The sequence below is a fragment of the Hetaerina americana genome, unplaced genomic scaffold (assembly GCF_022747635.1).
Source record: "Hetaerina americana unplaced genomic scaffold, ioHetAmer1.1.p SCAF_11, whole genome shotgun sequence".
NCBI lineage: Eukaryota > Metazoa > Arthropoda > Insecta > Odonata > Calopterygidae > Hetaerina > Hetaerina americana.
The window spans coordinates 26,050,853-26,071,568 of NW_027286181.1; the positions used below are offsets into that span (position 1 = coordinate 26,050,853).

General features: G+C 35.8%; 1 protein-coding gene across 3 annotated transcripts in view; it reads right to left on the reverse strand.

The window, feature by feature from the left end:
- Nucleotides 1–345: 345 nt before the first annotated feature.
- The window catches only part of LOC139700975 (serine/threonine-protein phosphatase 2B catalytic subunit 2-like), a 779,444-nt gene continuing 759,073 nt past the window's right edge, over nucleotides 346–20,716 (reverse strand). The window contains exons 6-15 of one of the 3 annotated variants that reach the window (XM_071599505.1): nucleotides 19,891–20,030; nucleotides 18,170–18,247; nucleotides 17,785–17,878; nucleotides 16,311–16,437; nucleotides 14,862–14,942; nucleotides 12,662–12,685; nucleotides 6,311–6,389; nucleotides 4,375–4,472; nucleotides 3,081–3,348; nucleotides 346–1,250 (exon numbers count right to left, since the gene is read on the reverse strand). In XM_071599505.1, the coding sequence (XP_071455606.1) occupies nucleotides 3,104–3,348; nucleotides 4,375–4,472; nucleotides 6,311–6,389; nucleotides 12,662–12,685; nucleotides 14,862–14,942; nucleotides 16,311–16,437; nucleotides 17,785–17,878; nucleotides 18,170–18,247; nucleotides 19,891–20,030 (966 nt within the window). In that variant the 3' untranslated portion in view covers nucleotides 346–1,250; nucleotides 3,081–3,103. Of the gene's footprint in view, nucleotides 1,251–3,080; nucleotides 3,349–4,374; nucleotides 4,473–6,310; nucleotides 6,396–12,661; nucleotides 12,686–14,861; nucleotides 14,943–16,310; nucleotides 16,438–17,784; nucleotides 17,879–18,169; nucleotides 18,248–19,890; nucleotides 20,031–20,716 lie in introns of all 3 variants that reach the window. The other 2 variants (XM_071599504.1, XM_071599506.1) reach the window with 2 other exon arrangements.

A 20,716-nucleotide genomic window follows, 5' to 3' on the forward strand; every position in this document is an offset into this window, starting at 1 on the left:
AAAGAGATTTTTTTTAGCAAGAACACATAAAAAATCATATATGCACAATTTTTTATAATATTTTATTTTTGAGATTTTTATTTATATGTGAATATACCAGGTAAGGCAATGGAAATATGGAAAAGCTTGAAATATGCAAGTGTTTCCCCAGGATGCACGACACACTAAAAAAAAACAAACTTGACTCGTTATTTTTTTCTTTCCAGGCTCGGGACAAGGAGGTGAAGACAAACGAAGCAGTCTCTTCATCTGAAATGGTCCTACGAAGCCAAACAACCTGCTGGCCGTGCACTAAATCCCAACCCCCCCCCACTTCTTCACCCCCCCTCGCCCCCCCCCCCACGATCTCAACCCTCCCTCCTGGAGATGGGGGGAGGGTCGACCGTTATCCCCCTCTCCCAGGATTCCCCAATCTTTCCCTTTCAAGTCCTAGGCTCTCCTCCTCCACCCACCCACATGGGAGATCCTTAATCCATGGGTTTCAGGAGGGAGGGATGTTGAAGAGAGGGGAGTGGGAGAGGAAACCTTGAGCCACCACGACTGCTGTATACTACAAACAGCTGTGCCCTTAAGGAAGGAGAGAGAATGAGAGAGGGCAAGAGAGAGACAGAGAGGGAACTGGGGAGGGAAAGGGAGGAAGATGAAGAGGATTGTTAGAGTGTGGGTGGGGGTTGGAAGATGGTGAGGGGAGAGGGGGAGACGTAATCAAGGGCAGTGGGAATCGACTGGCTGCTATGACATCAATGACCCAAAAATAAAAAAAAAAAATTCCCGAAAAGTCTAGGTGGATGGTTCAACTTTTCCGTTCATCCCTCGGGGTGAGACACTCACCAGGATTCCCACGATGACACGCTAGACCGGCAACCCTTTTCCAAAACTCCTCGTGAATTGAGAAGAAAAAAAATATATATCCACCAATGACAATCGAAGGATTGAGATGACTTCGCCCCACCTCTTTTGCAGGTGACCAGTTTTGCACATTTCTGCTGAGCCGAAAACAACCCAAGTTTCCATTGCCTCCTGGTGGGATGATGTCGTTTCCCTTGGTTTCCCCCGCCGTTTTTTATGTTTTATGGATCCAGAAGCTCGGCAGGGGGGACCAAAGAGCAGTATGGAGGGAGTGGGAAGGGGGAGAGGAGCAACAATTGGAGAAGCAGATGATCATGAAGAGACCATTGAGTGGGCGGTGATCGAAACGGTGGGGGCCGTAGAACCCATGCAGAGAGAAGGGGGGGGAAACAGCCATACGCCTGAAAGAGTACAGACATATTAGACATGAGCCACCAGACTGCCTTCTCATGCTCCATCAACAAGCCAAACATATTGCTTTTAAATCATGGTAAGGCAAGCAACTGGAAGGGGGAAATTGGGGTCAGTAATCAACAAGTTCCCTCTCACTACTTTTACCGGACTGCAAAAACAAGTTCGTTGAAACTTTTGCTTTTAAGGGTTTGTCCATTGGAGGCAAGAGATTGCCTCATCATCAATTACACAGAAAAGCAGGGATGTGAATGAGAATATGTTTTGGAAAAGATGGAAATATTGATGAGATTAGAAGCCAAAAAAATTTTGAAAGCGGATTTAACCTAGTTGAAAACTTGTTCACTTATCAAACATTCCCACTAACCCCAGGGAAATTATCTGAAATTGATTTCACGAAAAGCAAGTATAGCAATGATATCTTTAACTAAAAGCAACTACTCATGTAAGATGATTGCATCTACATTACACTCTGATAAAAATTATGGAGGAATCATATAAACTCTTTTCTTTAAATTCTAAGAAACTGTGAGAGATGCCACGACAGTAACTTTTAACGGAATCATCCGCTATACGATATTTGCATTACAATGCAAAAATTTCAGAGGGTAAAATTATTCACTATTTCATAAAGTTGTTTCCAATGAAAAAATCCTTGACATGAAACAGGATATGCATTTTATCATCCATGTGGAGAGAGGTAGAAAATTTTAAATAGTCACAATGATTATGATATTGAATGCAGATGAGTATTTCAACAAAATGATTTTTAAAACAAAAATTATACCACCTAAATCATATGCCAATGTGTGAAACATTAATTCTTCACAGATACAGTTTAAATCCTAGGACAAGACACAAAAGAAAGAGTTTTTAATGAGGTTTAGAAATAAAATATAGTATAGTTGCAGTTTATCACACAGAATGCATGTATCATAAAATTTTTTTCATAAGAATCATACCATGATTAAATCATTAAAAGACCAAACCACAGTTGTCAACCTGAATGATGGTTTGGTGGTTGAGGGTAGAGCTCACCCAATACTTAGCCCAATGGCATGTGAAATTCACACATCAGGGTAGGGTGGACCAGTTCCTTTCCCTGTGCTGCCTATGGTTTCCCGGGAAGGTTTGGTACTTGAAAAATCACACCGCTTGGGAAAACTGAAGGCGCCCAGAGGTTAAACCAGAAATCACACCCGGGCCCTTTGGCTAGTAGCCCAGTGCTCTACCCACTGGACTACCATGTCCCCTATGCATACATTTTTACATTAAATTATTATGTACTTAAATTATTTTAAATTGTTTGTTTCTTAATTAGTTATAGTTCTTAAAAATTGTTTGTCAAAATGTAGTAATAATTATGTATCCAGGAAAAAGGCCACATAACATGGATAATATAAGGAATGATGGTTATGTGCACATGTATATGAAAAATTGATTTGAGATTTCACATTAGGTACAAAGTGAGTACACCAATTATAATTGTCAAGTGAAATTTCTGATTCTTTGAGCTATGATTGTGGTCATTCCGGGAACAAAAATGATGAGAGCATTCACAACAACAATTATATTAATATCATGAATTTTTCAACGTAAACGGCAGAACAACCCTTAGTGAGAAATGTGAATACTACATCTATTCTAAAAATAAACAAACTGTCAAATGTTGAAAAGGAAAAATCCATTTTAATTTTAGATTTTTGACCTCTGAGAGGCCTGCATGACCTCAAGCATGATCCCCCTGTGTCTGCACAATAAGGATCACTTTCATTCTACGGATGGTTTGTATAGAGGAAAGCCATGGGCTATACACGTACCCAGCGCATTCCACTTCCTCCACTCACGAGTGGGCATTGGTTGCTGAGGCAGAGTGGGAGTTTGACTGTGAGCCTGAGGAGCCACTGCCCCCGCCTCCACCCTGGCCCCCACTCTGCGAAGTGCTTCCGGGCACACCCTTGCCTTCTTCTGATGCAACGGGCGTCGGGGGAGCATCCTTCCTTGGCGGCATCCGCTCGTTAATGGCATCCAGGCCCTTTGCCTCCTCAAATGACGTAATCTTGTGATTTGGTGAGAAGCCTTGAAGGGCTGTTCGATTGGGAAGGACATGAGAATTTGGTTAGAGGCTTAAGTCACAAAATGTTACCAATATGCGAAATCCAACAATTCAGCTTAATCTGATGTAACAGGATGCATTCTGAGAGGCAAACATCACAAGTGTGACATGAAATACAAGAGAATCATAATTTTTGGGATTTTATGGGGCACTTACCAAAATTACCTCTCATACCTATAAAAATAGCTCTATTCAAATGCAGCATTAAATTCAACTCTCAGTAATAATAGTTACAGTTGTTGTTTCTTAAAAAACAGTCTGCCTACATCTATTTATTCCTCTTTGGATTGATTTTTTTGAAGGGACTTACTTAAGCAACCTCAAACTAGCATGCGAAGAAGTCAGTGTTTTCAAATTAAGGATTAAAAAATATATTTTCCCTATATCCCACAGAGTAAGTAACTCTTCCTGCAGTTTTGCAGCATGATCATAGCCATCAATTAACTCCTGACCACTGCCAAGATTAATAATTTTCTACGATTCTTGGAGTTCCTTGGCATTAATTATCACCCATGGTCTTCAATTAGTTCCTTCACATACTAGACATCAGCCCCCAGTTCTTATGCTGACCAAGAATTAATGAATACAATATCCTGCATTACACTGTTAGCAAGCACACACTATATTTGGGTTATTTAGATGGCACCAAATTCTAGTACCGAGTACAAGATTGATATAGTATCAAGTAACATGTTTGCACTTATTTGTGATACAAATCTATTTTGTTATACATGTGTAATTTGTAATATGCTTGAGTACTAGATATATTATTGAATTGTATTGAGGACTAGATTATGTAGCTTCCTCATGAATTTGGAACTCTGACATGCATTTCTTTGGCTGGCCGAACCCTGCTAGCAGTCTTACTCCATGGATAAAAGACTTATAACGAATAACATTAATGATGGAGAATCAACTGGAGACTTCCACAACTAATTAGGATAATGTCATGAATGTGCCAATAGTTCATAGTGTAGATTTAAATTCAAAACGCTTACCATTCTTCAAAGATGTCTTTCCTCCAGACAGTGCTCCAAGTGGCAGGGCTCCAGTTGGAGTAAGTCCCTTAAGCTGTAGTACACTTTCACTCTCTTCCCTGCAATGATAAAGAACAATGACAAATGAATGACTGGCTGAGGCATTATTTCCCCCTGCATTTTTGATTATATATGTATATTTTTTTTAAGGTAATCTACCGGTTAAGGCAAGTTTTGGATAATAATAATTATAACAATAATTTTATTGGACATTAAACAAAATAGTTTTGCAATAGTCTTCGGTACAAGTACCCAATAACAATGGGTACAAGTACCAAATAACTATCTCCTAGCAAAACACAATATAGCATCCTTCTCTACAACAAATCCCTCTTCATCTCTGTGTACTTCCTTCATCCCTTCATCCTGTCCAACATCCCTATCCTATTCCTGCCCTTTCCTTGTTTGCCTAACATTCTCCCCTCTATTACAGGCTTCAACATCCCTCTGCCGATCAATACGCCCTTCATCCATTTTTCCTGCCTCCTAAGGATTTCTCCCAACAAACCCTTCTACTCGCCCACCATACCCAGCACTTCATTTGTTTTCCTCTCCATCCATTTTACCTCCTCCACACCCATATTTTAAAAGCCTTCAAACTGTCTATCTTCCTATATATATATATATATATATAAATATATATATAAATATATATATATATATAAATATAAATATATAAATATATATATATAAATATAAATATAAATATATAAATATATATATATAAATATAAATATATATATAAATATATATATATATAAATATAAATATATATATATATATATATACACACACACACACACACACGAGGGTCATCCGGAAAGTAGTACCCGTTCGTGCCGCATGAAGTGCTGACGACGCGAGTAGCCGCTGGACGAGGTCAGATAGCTTCAGTGGCTTGTCTGCCTTCTCTGAGCCAAGTTGCGTGACGCTAGCATTGCCTGTGTTGTTTCTGTGATTGTTTACAATGTTTAAAAAAATTGAGAACGCCGCCAGTTGTGAAGTGAGGGCAGTGATTAAATTCCTCAATGCAAGAAACGTTCGCCCATGTGATATTCATCGCCAATTAAAGGAGGTGTATGGAGACAATGTAATGGACGAGTCGTCTGTTCGGCGGTGGTGTCGCAACTTCAACATGGGGAGGGGGAACACACACGACGATGAGCGTTCGGGGAGACCGTCTGTCATTACAGACCAACTGGTGAGCTCAGTTGACGAATTCGTGAGGAACGATCGGCGCGTCACAATTGATGACATCTGTGAGCATTTTCCCAATGTTTCTCGAACAATTGTTCATGAAATTGTTAAACACCATCTGCATTATGCAAAAATTTGTGCAAGATGGGTCCCTCGCGTATCTCAATGAGCTGGCGGCGAAGGACTATGCAGCAGGAATACAGAAACTTGTCGCACGTTATGACAAATGCCTTAATTTGCTTGGAGATTATGTTGAGAAGTAGTTTAAAGTATCCTCTTTCAAATAAAATTTTTTATGTTTGTTAATATTTACTTTTGTGTCTTTATTTCACGAACGGGTACTACTTTCCGGATGACCCTCGTGTGTGTGTGTGTGTGTGTGTGTGTGTGTGTGTGTATATATATATATATATACACACGTATTTTTTTTAAATGTTCAATTCGATAGCTTAGAAGGGGTGAATAAAATCATCTCTTAGGCAGCTTCTTTCCAGAGCGATAGGTGGTTTCCCACCAAGTTTAGATATACCGATATAGTAGCAAATTCCACAAGTGGTTAGTCAAGCTTCCACTAGATTTTTGACTCATGTCTTTGACTTATGCAGGCTTTTAGAAATAAATAAATCCATCAGATGATTTCACTTCAGAATTAGATGACAACTTCTGGGATAATCTATGCCACTTGGGTATCACAACTCACCTGAGGACAGAGAATACACGTGCCATTTTTCCAATAGCTCTGATTTTGTTTCGGATGACCTCTTTGCGCAAGTTTGCGGCTGCACCTGTAGTAAAAAATGCTCTAATTAGCAACACGCACACAAAAAAATACAGAATAAAATCTTCCAATTTTATTTGGAATATTGACCTATTGTCACACTGAAGGGAAAGACATTGGCTGTTTTGCAGAGCCCTTAGGCTAATTCAAATGATTTTTTTAAAATGGTGTTTACGTGAAAAAAGAGCCAAGACTTTCTTACTTAATTGATCCATTTCCTTTGAGAAAATCAAACATTTTACAACAACAACTTACCTCTGTACTAACATGACTATATTAGCTAAAAGTGCTACATAAATGATACATTCAATAATATGAAGCACACTAATGACCATTCACATATCTATTACACATAATCATACAATCTGAACACTACAGTTCTCCAGATGCATGTTATGCATATGTATGTTTCATGCAATTTAGAGGCAATTCCACCGTAGTGCAGATGTGCAAACCACAACTATTTTTTAGCATTAGATAACTAAACAAATTAACCTGACAACATCAAGTATTGCATGGCATTGGGATAAATCTTAAGGTTATATTCTATATGCTGTTAGAAAACACATTAAGCCCTAAAGTTAAACATTTAGAATTTTACACATAGATAAGACTGTTAACACCCCTTTTATTCATAAATTTAAATGGCAGAATAACAATTAAGCCTTGGCACTACATAGGTAACACATAACACTACATGCTTCCTCAACAATTGGTGTTTCCTGTGCATATGGAACAAACATTTCATGATCATTGAAATGAGCATATAGATGCAGTAACCACCCATTTAAAATTCAAATGTAAAATAATTCTACATAGAAAAAGACTTGTTGCCCAGATAAAATTCATAACCTTGTGCAAAGAACTGCTAAATAGCATCGGCAATACATGAAAAACTACACTAAATGTATCATAATGGCTGCATTAGCCACTATAACTTGAGGTAATTCCTAGTTTCAGGTCCTATGAAATTTGAACTTAAATAATCATACTGTGTACTAACTCAAAAATCATTTTGATTCCACTGGTGTGCCAGAATAAAAGTGTAAGAGTGAATGTATATACATTTTCGTGATTACAGTGCTATCAAAGCATTGACCATTTCAAATTTTAGCAGCACTTTGCACAGTTTATTCCATTCATATCAAAATTCTTTCACTTTGAAGAAATAAAGACGTTGGATTCGGACTCTAACCTCACCATTAATATCTCAACTGACATATTCCTGAGAACATTGACTTACCCGAGTCAAAACAATCACAAAAATCAGAACTTTTCAACAATATTAATCCAAATGGCATATTATGTTCATGAAGACCATTAAATAGGTGATGACTTGCATCTGTGATACATATCTAATATATTTAGCTAGAAAGCAAAATAACAGTTGTTGAAAAATAAACCAAGCCAAGATGATCATGGTATGGTGAATGATGGATCCACAAGCATGTTTTTTTTCTCAACAAAGCCTGCAAAAGTTCACAATACAATTGGCTTTTGTGGCGAACATCCAATGCACTTGAGCGAGGCAGACATGTGAATTTTGCTTGGGAATACACCTCTTTCATTCTGTCAGCACACCACAATGGTTCACTTACAACAGCACAGTAAAGTTCGGATGGGAATGGTTCCTTCCCAACAACAACACGCTTCAACTACAGTTTTCTTAACGTCAACATTGGTTCTATACACTACATAAAAAAGGCCACTCTATTAAAAATAAAACACACATTCACACACCTCCAACCAACCAACCACGCTAGCACCATCTAGACTATCATCTAATGCTTACATAAAGAGATACATATGATCCATATAGGAGAAGGATATGACAAGTGGAGCTCAGTGACTAATAAATATGCCGCACACATATGCTAACAAACACTAAGGAGGTCAAGGTAGGATGGTTATTCAGGAGGAAAGACAAGTTGCACTACAGGGCCAACAAGATTCGTTAAAGAATGGCTTCCTTTTGATTGGTCTCCCACGTTGCTCCAAATTCTCAAAGAGATTGAGGTATCTGCGGGTCAAATAGAGTAAGTCATCAAAACGCTGTCCGGTGAATTATTTCTCAACTCAGGAAATTTAACTTCTGTAAATACTGCCAAATGGGAAAATGGTGAACGATTTCTGCCATGAGATCATATAGCTCAAATATCTCCTATTTTATATCCATCTGAAAATGTACTACATTCATTAGTTCCATGCTTTCCAATAAGAGCATGAACAGTCTGCAAAATGATACATTACTTCACAGTGGAAAGGCAATGTGTAATGAAATTTCAAATGGGTGGTATGCATTTCATGAAGTATTCTTTTGCATATTTTAGTGATGAGGTCCAACTGCAAATGCAATGCCCTTAGCCAATTTTAAATTCTTTTTTACTACAATAATATAATATATATGTTTTTATATAATAATGATATATATTTTTTCACCATCAGCAAACTACATCGGCATGGTTTTAGTTCTCAATAAGTTTCAAAACTCTGAAGTTAACATCTTCAAATAACTATGTAAAATGCATTAAAAAGAATGAAGTAAAGAAAATTATGAAGGAATTTGAAGAAGGTTTACAATGCTATTCAAACTGAAAAATTTTAGTACGAATGGCTTGACTGAAGATATTCATCAACAAACACTCCGTCGCACTGATAATAAAAAAAATGCCTCAGTCATTCATTGTCAACCCAGTTCTCCCAGAAATTGATAACTGTCTGATTAAATGTGTGCTTGGTTCTTTGATTAACCATTGGTTCAAATCACACTTGGGCATGGACTTTAATAATGTCACAATGAGGATTATCTTCCAATGATTTTACGGTACATTGTTATCTCTGCCATTAGGACACCTGAAAAACTCAAGTACTACTACCACCACCCATTCGCCAGTTTAAGTTTTATAAATAAAAGGGGAAAAATGCATTGTATTGACATGAAAACTTCAATAAATGAACACTTAAACATGACAATAGAGCATGTAGGCTGGATTTTCCAAATTAGACCCTCAAACATGTTAACAAAATTGTTCAAATATTATAAAACACTTAGAAGTCATTAATGTTTACTGGTGCAATTTGAACTATTGTGCAAGGCAGTGTTGCAGTACTTCAATGCCCACAAACATAATTAAGAATAAGCACAATCAACTAAGATGATCAAGTGTGATCTACTGATATCTCCTTGGGACTAACATAATTTTACTGACAATATTGCCTGTGTTCCATGTACATTAAATGACATGAGTACAATGCAGTCTACGGTGAAGAGTAGAAAAGTGATTCATAACTTCATCCAGGTGTAAATCTATCATGATCAATCTACTGTCTGATGCACGAAATGTTACATTACATTTGCATTCAATTCTCTCCTGGCCACTGGATGACATTTGCTAGTGTATTTGCAATCACTGTACTGATCTCATCACTGTCTGAGTGAGATCTGAGTCGATTTAAATCACCTCTTTTTGGAACCCAATGTGACAACTTTATCCAAAATTGTTATAAACCCCATCAGCCCTTTGGCACTTGAATCAATGCAGGTGCAAGCCAAAGAACTCTACTTTTGATAGCTGGTCAACTTGACATTATTTTCACGTTTGACAGGAGGCAAAGCTGGTCGCCTCTTGATTTGAGAAAAATTCGCAAATGTGGCTCAGTCGATTTGTGGGGAGCAACCAGAGTACGTCAAAGGTGAGAGGGGTGGTGACGTGAAGGGGAGAGTGGGGGGGAGGGGAGAGGAAAGAGGGGAAGGGGAGAGAGAGAGAGAGACACACAGAAAAGAGGGTTATACGTGTTAACAGAGTGACACACCAAGCAGAGAGCAAAACAACCGCAAATATATATATATATATATATATAGATTACATATTCATTGGCAAGATCATTTAACGGCATAACTCACCGTCACCCAGATTCCAAGCAAGGGACCGCATCGATGAGGGATGAAGAAGTGTGCGGCATACGGTTGAAGGGTTTTATTTTGCGGAGTGGGGGCGGGGAAGGTACATGGGAGAGTAGGATGGGGGGCATGGATGGTTCGCCAAGTCGGGGGTAAGTGGAGATAAAGAGTGCACAGATATGTATAAAATGGCTGGATTAGACACAGCCCAACACACTATGGTGTGGGGGAGTCAGGCTAATGTTTTCTTTCTTTTTTTCAAACATTTCTTTTTTCCCCATAGTGAGAGAGAGAGCATCTTTGACTCTCTTTTATTTTTTCAAAGATTCCCTTTTACACACTAATACTCCAACACCAACTTAACTCACAGTGAAACAGAAAGCAGCCGACTGATTTGCATTTATAATTCAAATGTTGATAAGAACATGTACACAGGCATTGCAAAAAAAAAAAACTGACGAGAAGCAGCAAATGTTTTGCTATTTACAAACCAAATGTGGGATCTTTGAAAAAAAATTTATGCATTTACCATTGGTGTTGGCTACTTTGATTCCTTATTCACTTGAGTTATGACATTACAGAGAAAAAAAATTTTAATGAGTAGTTATGACTTTCGAGTAATCTAATAGTGTCAGAAATGAGGATATTACAGTTAATTTCACCTCTTGATTGACAATTGACCAAAATTGAATCTAAAAAAAACATTTTTCTATGATGACTGACACTAACTCAGTAGTTAAACAAAGGATTTTTTTTAACTCTTTCTCAATAGATTTTGACACATTAGTCCGTCACTCCAAACCAAAGTAAAAACTAACATGACTATAACTTTAGTGTATTAGTTGAAAAACATTCTACATACAGCATCACTTAGACTAAACACTGTATCAAAAGACATAAAAAAAATGGCAAAACTGTATAATTATGTATTTTTGGGGATCAAAATGTGTTCCATTAATTAAATATTAGAGAGGGGAATACTTTTTTTTGACAATTCTATCAAAAACCACTAATTGAAACAAGCTTTCATCATACACAAAATTGAAATTGTCCTTGTATATTGTAATTTATCGAAAAATATATGTGCATAAATTCTCATTTCTTAATTGCATTAAAACTTGACTGAAATTGGAAGCAAATGTTAATACAGTCACATACAATTAAATGATCTCTAAAAAGCCATAGAGAAGTCCCTATGCATGCAACTAACACCAAGAGAGTTGATATAGAGAGAAGTTTTGTGTCCTTAAAGAGTAAAGCAATCTCAGAAACACAAATAACACCCACACGTATCCAACTGCATAACAAGGGCGGAAGAATGAAAGTATGGACAGAGAAAAAAAGCACAGAAATGATACAAATCAAATAATGCAAGGAAATGAGTCTGAAGAATGATCTGATGAGATATTTTTGCTGTTATTGTGAGGATATGGAAAATGAGCAATTTGATGCCAGGGACTTGTACAGTTCCATTCTCATCCGATATATATACGAAAAGTGGTCATTCACCCAAACCACATTTGTTTCTCATATATGTAAAAAAATATAAATATCTGGATAGATAACCCTTTCAAAGCCTGTGGTTAGCTCATCATTATCACATGACTGCCATCCACACGTGAAACACAAAGACTACTTTTTTTTAAGAAAATATTTTCAGCAATTTACCCATTTCTTAGAAATTTCTTTTTTGGACTCCCCAATGATACAAAACAACTTTATCTCGGCCCACGAATGAAGCAGAAAAATCCCTGACAGTTTTGTTTCTCTCTTTTTTTTTAAATTTAAGGTGAAACACACAACCACACAAAATATGGGCCCAAATCTGTTAGGTTGATCTATGATGCACACAAAATTGTGCAAAAAAAACTACATCATTCTAGGGCAGACCTAGCAAAAAATTTAATCAGTGGTGACCTTATCCCCTTCCCCACCTCTGCAATGACAAAGTGAGGAGGAAGGGAATGATCACCAACTTCCAATTCTTTTGGCACTCAAAAAGAATAATTTTTCTTTTTTTTTGCCTTTCATTAACAAAGTACAGAAAAAAATATATGAAATATTTGCATTTATATTTATATATATAAATATATAGATATATAAAATGTATTAATTTTTTTACATTAAGGTGGGGAACAATTCCCTGTGACTACTATTAGCTGTTGTCAGTGTATCCATTCAGTGACTTTTATTTATATATAATTTAATTTTTTTTTGGTGTTACAGTCAATCTGGTGGGGGGGAGGGGGAGTGACAGCACATGCCATTAATTCACTCAGCGGAAGTGTGGGGGGGAGGGTAAAATCCCAGCCTCGTGGGCACACAGCGTTAAGGGGTTTGCGTCCAAGACTGAAGTTGCTCGAGAAACTTACCATTCCTCTGTATAAAAAGTTTCCCTGTGAGACCCAGCATTTTGAGAGCAGAAGAGGGTCCAATGCATGGAGAAGGTAAAGTGCAGTCAGAAGGTGCAATTCTCAAAAGGAGGTAATCGATGGGAGACTTATGAGAAAGAGTCAAAGGCATACTTGGGAGAAAAGGGGGTATACAAAGTTTTTTTTTTTTGGGCAACTTGAAAAAATCTTTCTTTCAAAGCCTTTCTTACGTAGGACAAGGGAGTCAAAGACACAATTTCTGACCAGCTAAACATACTTGTGCAAAAATAAAATTACAAAACACTTGTGTTGTGCACTGCCTAACATACAATGAATGACCATTGCCATTGTACTACCAGGAGAAACTGTGGCCCACACAATTGCTGTACATAAATATATATATATGTAAAAGAGGAAGGCTCAGAGAACACAATCCTTCCTGCTTTGTCATTCCATTTACCAAAACACGGATGGAGCTTTTCCAAGGGCAGGCTCAACTTTTGATAACATTGACACTTTTGAGATTCATTACAATATACTATTATGAAAGCCTAATGCAAAGAAAGAAGCATTCATGATTAAAACATTTTTTCTGACAGACAGAGAGGATCAATTTTCCTTCATTTCAATCACAAAGAAATAAAAAAGTTTGTCCCTGGGAAAAACGCAACATCCTTATTAAAAGTTATAACTTGGGATGTAAGATAAATTTATAAGTTTTATGTTGCTTGCAAGCCTGTTTTAAGACATTCAAAATGCATTAATGTTAATTAAATAAATATCATTAAAGAGTTATTAGCTTCTTGAAAGAATTAATTTTTATTTTTATTACTTATTTAGTGCAACTGTAAGTTTTAAGTAGTAAAATTATTAGTGATTAAGCATTTAAAAAAGCCAAGTCTTCTCTTGCCGAACAACAGCGATGGTAATTAAGGGTATATCGTGTCCACAGCACAATGTTTCCCAATATGTTTTGCCAGTCAGCATTGAGCAACTCCATCCTACACGTAAAACAGCCTTAAAATTTTCATAAAGAAGGGGCGATAGAGAAATAAAACCAAGTTTGATAACACGCAACGTAGACTCAACATTATAGAAACATACCGAAAATAGGTGCAATGGCAAAAGTGAATGAATACATAAAAACTCTATAAGAGGGACATTAGGGGAATAAACTTTTTAAAAAAAGACTTTCATAAATGATTGGCAAGAACGAGTCAAAATCGTAGAAAATTACAAGCCCATAGCTTCAGTATCAAACAAATGAACAGTATCAACCAACATGGAATAAGCAATGGTTGAGAAAACGGGCAATATTCAGTGATGTGAAAAATAAATTCAGAAACAAAATGCAGTAGATTTTTCTCCTGGTACATAGTACAAAAATTTTCTACCATTTTCTACATGTTTCAAGTGAAAAAGAAACAAGTCACTTCTGCATGTCCATACACTACCAGTGACATACACAGATATATATTCCAAAGAAAAATTACAAGAGAAATTCTAGAAGAGTGAGAGAGGCAACAGCCATTTTATACCTGAATGCAGGAACTATATTTATGTTTTCATTGAATGAAACTGTACATTTTCACTGAGGGGGGAGAGGTTTATCCTTTCTTTCTTATTAGAGTCAACAAAATGGCGCAAAAATGACTGTTGCAAAATTATAATTAAACCTTCAATAAATAAGGTTAGAATATAGAAGTATTACCCAGCTACTCAGTGATGTTAAGAGTAAACTCAGCAACAGGACAGGGATCAACACTACACTTATTTGATCAAGAACCATCTAAAATTAAATTTTAGCAGGCCAACTACAACACCACTACAGAGATAGAATGGATAGTTAATTCTTACCATCTGTTCCGGTAATTATGAGTATAAGAGATGACAAAAATTTCAATAAATATATGAAAATGGAGAATAAATTCACTAATTAGCATTTAACACTTAAAATAACTATAATATATCATTTCACGCTAATAGGTTGAGCAAACACCTTCAATAAAAACGGCCATTGAAATATGGTTAAATATGAGCTCTACATTAGTTATCACCTAAGAGATGAACTTAACTTAAAAGCAATCTATTTCATGTGTATTAGTTTCATATTAGAGTAATTTAAAGTAAACGGTAGAGCAATAACATGTGAAATTAATGAATGAGGCAATGAAATGCATGGAAAACACGCCAAACGTACCTTCCTCAAGAGCATCATCTCCGTCAGACATTAGCTCGTCGTCTGAGCAGATATTCAGGACATTGACCAGCATTTCCGTGACTGCAAAACCAAAGTTCATCAATGTTAAGATGCTTAAGCATTGAAAAAACCCTAACACTTTAACAAAAATCTTCTGGCAGGGAAATGGAAATTTTAGCGGTCATATGTAATGACAGATATACCTGAATATGCTTATGACATAAATTAATTCAAATATTTGGGTCATAAATTTAATAATCAAATGATTTGCTGAGTCTTATTTTTGGATAGCCAGTCTGCTCCTATCTTTAACTTTCCTACCAGTGCAACAAAATGCTTATTTATGTGTCAAAAAACAATTAATGCTTTCACTAAGAGGAATTACTCATGTGCTTAGGATAGCATTTTGTTTATTGCTGTAGCTATGTTCCAATGAACAAAATTTCCTCCTCATCCCTGCAATTATGCATTATACCAAGTTCAAATGTGTTAGTCCTAATAATGAGATTAAAACATATGCATACTTCTCATATGCATACATCTCAGAAATGTTTTATCATTTGAGTGACACTCTGTATAGGTTAAGACTTAGTAATAGTCAAGTGTTTGCAAGTACGACAAAAAGTGATTGCTTACATCACCCTTTGGAGCACTGGAAGTCAAATAAATAAATAATTTATTCAACTCTCTTGTCCACCTGAGACTCATTTCTCATAGCTATGAGTCAGTTTCAAAGTTTGCTATGAGTCAGTTTCAAAGTTCTTCTAGATAGCTTCCATAGAGACTTAAAATGACAACAAATCTGCTCAAGTTTTAAATGTTTAGAAAATAGTATACTACATGCTTTTACATGAGTCAATCTATCTCTTGAGAAATGAGCTACCGATAGTAACTACCCTTAATCAATCCTGTACCTCCTTGCTAACAAAAATGAGGAGTATATATAATGTTTTGAAATACATATTAAAGAAAATAGCTACAGATATACGCAGCACTCTTTTTGTCCATATTTATATAATGAAAGGCATAATTATTTTAAATTATGGTTTATGCCTTAAAAGATATTTTAATCATGAGGTTATAATCAAACAATATCATTTTAAGAGTTATTTAATGACTGTGCCTCTATGAAACTCTGTTCTCGATGACATTGTTTTAAGGTAAGTTCATGAAAGCATTTTTCCCAGACTTATTTCAACAAAAGTCTGTAAAAATTGAACCATTTTTAAAATTAAATTTATTTAAAAAAATGAAAATTACAACATTTGTATGATTTGTGAATTATTTCATCAATCAACTTGGCAATAATAGCAAAGAGGATAAATTTTGCAAGCAATGTAAAGATACTTAAGGCACCCAAAGTGGGCAGAGATACTTGAAGAAAAGTGCAAAAGGTAACATTTTTGCAATAAGGAAATTGATCTAGCAAATTGGTTCCACCCACAGTACCTTTTTCGCCCACAAATGGAAGTGACCATGTGAAAACATCCATGAAGTTGGGAAGCCAGTACGGGTGAGCTGAGCAGTTAAACTGCCTGATGTTCATCACATTGTTTTCATACTTGAGTACTGCTGCCTGTAGTGCAAAAGGTATTATATGAGCTGCATGGCGAATGATGAGAAGAAATGCAAATATGTTTCCATTATTTTAAGTATTTAGCAAGCATTGTAATGTAATGTAAGCATAATAATGTAATTCTTTAACAGGTCTGTATTACATATAACACACTGATAGGTGTCGCCATGACATTGTGGAATTGTTCGACTACAAGGAAATGTCACCTTTTTTTTAAAAACATTTTTCCCAAGAAAAAAATTATTTTAGATACACACAACCCTACCAAATACAGAGCAATACTTCAAATATGATCAACTGCTTTGATCAATTCATCATAATGTGATCAAAGTAAAAAAATTATAAAAAAGTATTCTGCTTTGTTGGCAACAAGTACAGCCCTATGACCTTGATAAAATTTACCGAGAAAAATATGACACACTCACAAAAAAATACCATTTTTTTTAGGGTGATAGAGAAATGAGGCAATTATAAAAGATGAAAGATCTAGTTCATAATATTTTTATGAAAGTTTAAAATCATTCATCCCTAACATTCCTTATATTAAATACTGTATATTTCAATATTCTTTTAAGGTGGAATCTAAATAAAATTTGGAGCACATAATTTTGCTTATCATCAGGCATCATATTACAAATTAGATGGAAAATGTCGCAAGAAAAGCACTTGCCAATCCAGCCGATATTTCCCAATTTACAAAGTGCAAAAATTATACTTCTGTTGTTTTATTGAAAAAAAAATAATTCCCAGTGATTGCTAAATATCTCAATGATTTTAGTCAATCAGAATTAGCATGACTTCGAATGAAATTTTTTTTGAAATAACATAATGGCAATATCATACTCTAAAAGTCTTAATATAATACCATCTAAAGATTTAGAATTTGTCCATGACAGAATAAATTTAAAAGACTGAAATGGTCAGGTACAGAATTAAATATTACAAAGAAAAAAATACTCTGTGAATTGCAACACAAGTCAATTGCAATTGCAAGTCTCCAGCAAGCAAAGCAGATAGATAAAACTTGAAAAAATGATCATGCCTGAAATCATTACTTTCCATATTAAATTATTATTGGGACGCAATTCTACTTTTATTTATACATTTATCGATAGATATGAAACATACTTATTTGGAGAGAATTCTGTGACAGATATTACCAAAGAGAATATCAATCTGGACCATATTTCTCAGAATTTGGACAGCTGTTAATTGAACCAGAAGATGGAGTGCATACCAAAACTTATTTTTTTGAACTAACAGATTTATGCAAAGAATTATGTACTCATTTTTGGAAACATGAATCATCAATTACGATAAGTATTTAGTTAAATGTCACTACATTACCTTATTATTGTACACATCCAAATAGTTTGGTGCAGAGAAAATGGTGATGAGGGAAGGAAAGCCTGTTGTCTGACTTTTCCTGTACATTCGGTACCTATGGATATCGGTATGAGTTAACACACAGAGAATAATAGCAGATACAGAAAAATTGTGGTAGCTACTATGATAAAAAAGATCTATGACCAATGCCAAAAAATCACTTAGATATTGATATTTAAAATTAACTGCCTCAGCATACAAAATAATTTTAGCTAACTTCCAAATTTTTTCCAATTTTAACATACTTGAAATATCCTGCTCCTTTCAAAATTACCGAAGTGTATTTCATTATATATTTCAATATTGCATTTACATATCCAAAAGAGATCTCATTATATACACTTACCCGGCATCTTGAGCTTCATGTGCTCGTATGATCGATAGAAGGTTGTTATTTTGAAGGAAATCACAGCATGCTGCATAGCTATGAAGAAACAGAAATGGGAAAACGATAAATCATTCCTTTAATAAGTAAACAGTGATTAACAATGTAAATTGTTAATAATAAAGAGCGGTGTTGTGGATTCTCATTATTCCTTAGCTCGTAAGACCAATGCAGGCCAGTAATTCAAGAGTCAAAACAGGCTATGAAGTATGAAAACTATTTGGATCAATCCTGGACAGCACTACAGAATGGTGTGCAAGGTTTTGTACAGTGGGGTCTCATCTACAGAACCTATATCTTAACAAAGGTATACATAGAATATGAAATAAATAAACATTGGCAAGGGTGGCCATAGCATGTCAAGTAAATAAATACAATGGCATGGGTCACTGTTTGCTTTCGGTTGGCAAACTAGAGTGTGAGAAACTCATTCAAGAGTCCATCATTTGCTATGACTTGTGAGCAACAACAAACAGCACATTATCGTTTGCATTAGAACTTTATCAACCAGGAAATGAAAATATTATTTAGTGCACCAAATTAGAAAACCACGAAGGATTTTAGTTAGGTGATGGTTGGCTTAGTACCTAGCGAATAGTTTAAACAAACACAGTGGTAGCCATTAGATTAATTTAATTAGGGTATGTCCCCAAGCATGATGCTCCAAAAACGAATCCAGCTATTCTCCAGACATGAGAGGAAGATAAAATTTCATTGGCTAACTACCTTCTTATGTCGCGAGACAAATATGGAAATATATAATACCATTGAACAAGTAACAGCATCATGCATAAGGCAGTGCAACCATTTAAAAAAACATGTGATAAAATTAAAATAAATTATCACTTTCCACAGGCCTGGAATGATTCTGATGCTGAAGTTGAAAGTACAAAGTGCAAGAGTTGATGTAGCCAATATTAAAAACATATGTAATGCATAAATGGACATGCAAATGAATTTCTACATCATTGAGTCCTACATACAAGGCCTGACTGAATGTGAAATTCACACATCAGGGTAGGAGGGCCTGCCGTTTTCCCTGTGCCACCTATGGTTTCCTGGAAGACCTGTTACCCAAAAAAATGACAGAGCTTGAGCAAAGCTAAGGGTTCCCGGATGTCCCACACAGAATTGAACCCAGGCCCCTGGTCAGTAGTCCAGTACTTGCCCACTTAGTCCTCTACAGTATATGTATGTATGTATATATATATATATATATATATATATATATATATATATATATATATATATATATATATATATGTGTGTGTGTGTGTGTGTGTGTGTATATATATATTTTTTTTGTGTGTGTGTGTGCATAAAATCATGACATTATAAATGTTTTCATATCAAAGTTTTCATTTTTCTTAATGTGGCATTGTGTAATGTGCAAACTTGACCATTGACACAAGATGAAAGGCATATATTAGAGGCTTTTGAGATATGGTTTCGGAGAAGGATGGAAAGGGAAATAAATGTAAAGTATTAGGCATGGTGGGAGAGGATACAGGATTGTTGGGAGAAATCCAAAGGAGATGGGAAAGATGGTACAGAGTATTTTGATTGGCGATGAGATGTCAAAGACTGTGATAGAGGGGAGAATATTAAGCTAATGAGGAAGGGGTAACAATGAATGAATAAAGAACTGGCAGCCATGAATAAAAATTTCAGCATAGACTTACCTATAGAAATACGAGCAGCCCCTCACACTGTTGTGACTGAAATGTTCAGCATTCTTTTCATTCCCGAAGTCTTCAAGAGGATCAGACCAAAGCAGATCGCACATTGGGCCAAAGGCTGGAGGCTCCTTGAATCTGTCCAACTGAAAGAAAGAGAGAATTCACAAATCAGAATCTAGATACCATTCCTGCAGTTCTCCAACAGTATACACTCATTATTGAAATAAATTGTTTACACATAAAATGAATAGTGCTGACTAATGCAGGTGATGTAGCTAATTTATGTAGGAGAAAAATGGCTTCAGCAATGGAGATTTTTGGAGGAGATATAAATCAACCAAAGAAACATTTGCAAGAAGAGTACTGATGACATACACACACACTAAGTAAAGACATAAATCAAAGATTAGCATGGACTTTCACACATAGCATAGAGCTGTATGGATTTTGAAACCTTGCCTTTGAGGTGAGAGGATAGATAATGGATTGGTAAGGAAAGTATGGTGGATAGTCGATTGAGAAGTTGATAGGTGGAATCTATTTAGAACGAAAACGTGTGAGTTGTGGGACATTAGACAGAAGTGAGAACTTAAATGGCAGTGAAAAACCATGTTCCCCTCTTTCTAGCTAAATTTACATGCACTTAGGACAAAATATATACGAGTATATATTCGTAAAATACATAAACATTCGTGTTAACACTGATATTATGCCAATGTTTGAAGCAGAATGATGGCAGAAACTGGCATACCAAAGTGAATGACAAGCAGCTTGGTCGGCTGCAGAGAGTGAGGGAGAAGAGAACAGGTTTGGACATTCATACACTGAA